The sequence below is a fragment of the Telopea speciosissima genome, chromosome 7 (assembly GCF_018873765.1).
Source record: "Telopea speciosissima isolate NSW1024214 ecotype Mountain lineage chromosome 7, Tspe_v1, whole genome shotgun sequence".
Lineage (NCBI taxonomy): Eukaryota > Viridiplantae > Streptophyta > Magnoliopsida > Proteales > Proteaceae > Telopea > Telopea speciosissima.
Genome location: NC_057922.1, coordinates 13,034,370 through 13,037,128, shown reverse-complemented (window position 1 = coordinate 13,037,128; position 2,759 = coordinate 13,034,370). Strand labels below are relative to the sequence as shown.

At 37.7% G+C, this 2,759-nt stretch overlaps 1 protein-coding gene across 1 annotated transcript; it reads left to right on the top strand.

Moving 5' to 3' along the window:
- Positions 1–330: 330 nt before the first annotated feature.
- LOC122667674 (squamosa promoter-binding-like protein 8) lies at positions 331–2,759 on the top strand. Its single transcript, XM_043864044.1, has 4 exons — positions 331–1,018; positions 1,886–2,022; positions 2,254–2,306; positions 2,340–2,759. The coding sequence occupies exons 1-4, from the start codon at positions 405–407 to the stop codon at positions 2,703–2,705; spliced, it is 1,170 nt and encodes a 389-aa protein (XP_043719979.1). The 5' UTR covers positions 331–404; the 3' UTR covers positions 2,706–2,759.

The following is a 2,759-nucleotide window of genomic DNA, read 5'->3' as shown; positions in this document are numbered from 1 at the left end:
AATAGAAATTCCGGCTCTGCATTAATTTCACCGTCCACCCTTTTCAGTATCTGTCTCAGTCATTCTGTAGGATTTGAGAATTTCATTTCACACAACCCACCTCATAAGGGGAGCCTGAGACACACACAGAATTGAGAATTGAGGGAGGAGAAGAGAGGGAGAGGAGGGGAAGGGGGTTGGGAGGAAAGAAAAAAATTGCCTCAGTCTCCTTTATTCTTTGGTAATGATTCTGTTTGTGTTTTAATTGATTTTCACATTATTATTGCACTCAAGAAGAACAAAAGGGTAGCTCACATAAAGATTAAAAACCAACTTCCCTTTCTCTCTCTCTCTGTATGTGTGTGTAGTTTTGTTGTTGGGTACTGGGTAGGGTTTGGAGTTTCAGTGCTTTGAATGGAGAGAAGATGAACATTCACTCTAGTGGTGCTGAGAGCTTTGTCTGTGAGAACTGGAACAGTAGCAACCCTTCCATGGTTTCCTTTGTAGGGCATGAAAGTAACACTCAAAAGCAGTTTTGGGATTGGGAGACCAATCAAAACAACAACAACAGAAACCATGGTAACCCTTGCATCAACCCAACAACCGACATCTTTGATCGAAATTGCAATACCTTAACTTCATATTCTTCTCCTTCTGCTTCACCTTTTGTTACAAATCTCATACCTTACTCTCAATTTGCCCATTACTCATCCACTGATTTATTGAAAAGAGAAGAAGATAACTTTGGTATTGATGGGGGAAGCAGCAACTATGTTTCTGGTGGGAGAATTGGGTTAAACCTTGGCCACCGGACTTACTTCTCTTCAAGAGATACAGCAGTGATTGATCGGCTTTTTCGAAGACCAAGAGGGTTTTATCAGACTCATCAAGTCCCTAGATGCCAAGCTGAAGGTTGTAGAAGTGATCTTTCAAATGCTAAACACTATCATAGAAGGCATAAAGTCTGTGAATTTCACTCCAAGGCCATCAAGGTTGTTGCTGGTGGCCTTGAGCAGCGTTTCTGCCAGCAATGCAGCCGGTACCCTCTCTCTCTCTCTCTCTCAAGGGTAAAAAGTTCAAATTGGTTCTGTAGATTGAGATATCTTCTGGGCTTTCTTGATTTTGGTCAATTAATTCATATTGGTTCTGTAGATTGAGATATTCTCTGCTACCCATTACTGTACTTGTTGAGTTTACTGATGATTCTTCTAATTTACTTTGAAATTTGGTTTTTTTAAAGTTTTTAATCCTTGTATAGAAAATGTGAATTGAAGCAGAACAAGTTTTTTTGTACAGTGAATGATTCTTCTAACAATCTTTACACAGAAATGGATGATATCTAGTTTTTGGTGATAGCTATAGAGAACTAGAAAGAGAAATCTGAACACCTAAAATTACAAAAACCCTAGCTTTTTTCCCTTTATTTGATTCTCTGATCTGTTGGGATTTGACAGTGAAAGGGTTCAGAATGGAAATTGGTTGTGGCTTTCCTCTATTCTCTTTCTTTCTTTCTTTTTTTTCTCTTTAGTCCCATAAATTTTGTTCAGCATTTTACTACATGGTTGAGAATATTGCATTTTTTAGACATAAAATTGATCTACTTACAGCTTAAAACGGAAGCTTTCTTTTATTTTGCTAAGATTTTAGTTATAATTAGAAGATGATCTTTATGATTTAGCCACTTGCAGAAACACACAAAATTACAGATTCTCTCTCTTTCTCTCCCTCTATTTTTTTTTTTTTTTTTCAAATTCTGCACTAGGATTTAGAACTTGGAACTTATAGTTTCATAAAATTGATTTCCTTTGCTCGAAATTTCTGGAAAATTTTTATGGTTGAAGCACTTGGGCTTGAGCTTCAAATGGGTCTTCATTAAGTACTCTCTCTCTCTCTCTTGGGTGGACAGATTCCATGTGTTGTCAGAGTTTGATGAAGCTAAAAGAAGCTGTAGAAAACGCTTGGCAGATCACAATCGGCGTAGAAGAAAGCCCCAAATCGGTTCGTCAGATACATCGTCAGTAACTGCTAAACCTGCTGAAAATGGTATTATTCTGATCTTCACTCTCTCTCTTCTTCCATGTCCTTCCTTTTTGCCCCCTTTTTTTTTTTTGTTTTTCTTAACTCTGATTTTTCACTTCCATTGGTGCAACACCACCAAGATTCTTGGATCTGACTAGAAAAAAAAAAAAAAAAAAATTCCTGAAAAGGCATGTTCTACTCATCCTTCTTAATTAAGAAAATTGTCTTTTAATATTCTTCTTTGCAAATCAACAGCATTTCCACAGATGGGTTCATCAATTTCTGGATCAGTAATAAAGGAGAATTCTTCCATCACAGGAAACATCAACAGCAACAAAGAAAGAACCTTTACTGGTGACTCAACTTCTAGTGTTAAAGAGACAGTAACCAATGGTCCTGCCTTGTCTCTTGGAGGAGAAGAGAATCAGAATCAGATCTCTTACAGTGTTGCTGATGCTGCTGCTGCTGCAGCTACTCATCAAAGATCTTTCATCTTCAATAATAATAACAACTCATCCTATTCCTCTTCTTCTACAGCTTTATTTCAGAGAGAGAATAGCCTTTCATCTTATAACAATCTGTTCATCTCAAGCTCCAATGAAGCGTCACAGTCCACAGGAGGTGTGGCAGAGCAGAACCAGCATCCAGAGGATATGCAGAATCTACTGCACTTAGGTCAAGCCATGTTTGAAGTTGAGTTGCTCTGATCCCTTCAAATTTGTAACTCAGTAACTCTTACTACCTTGTTTTAGATCCTAAAA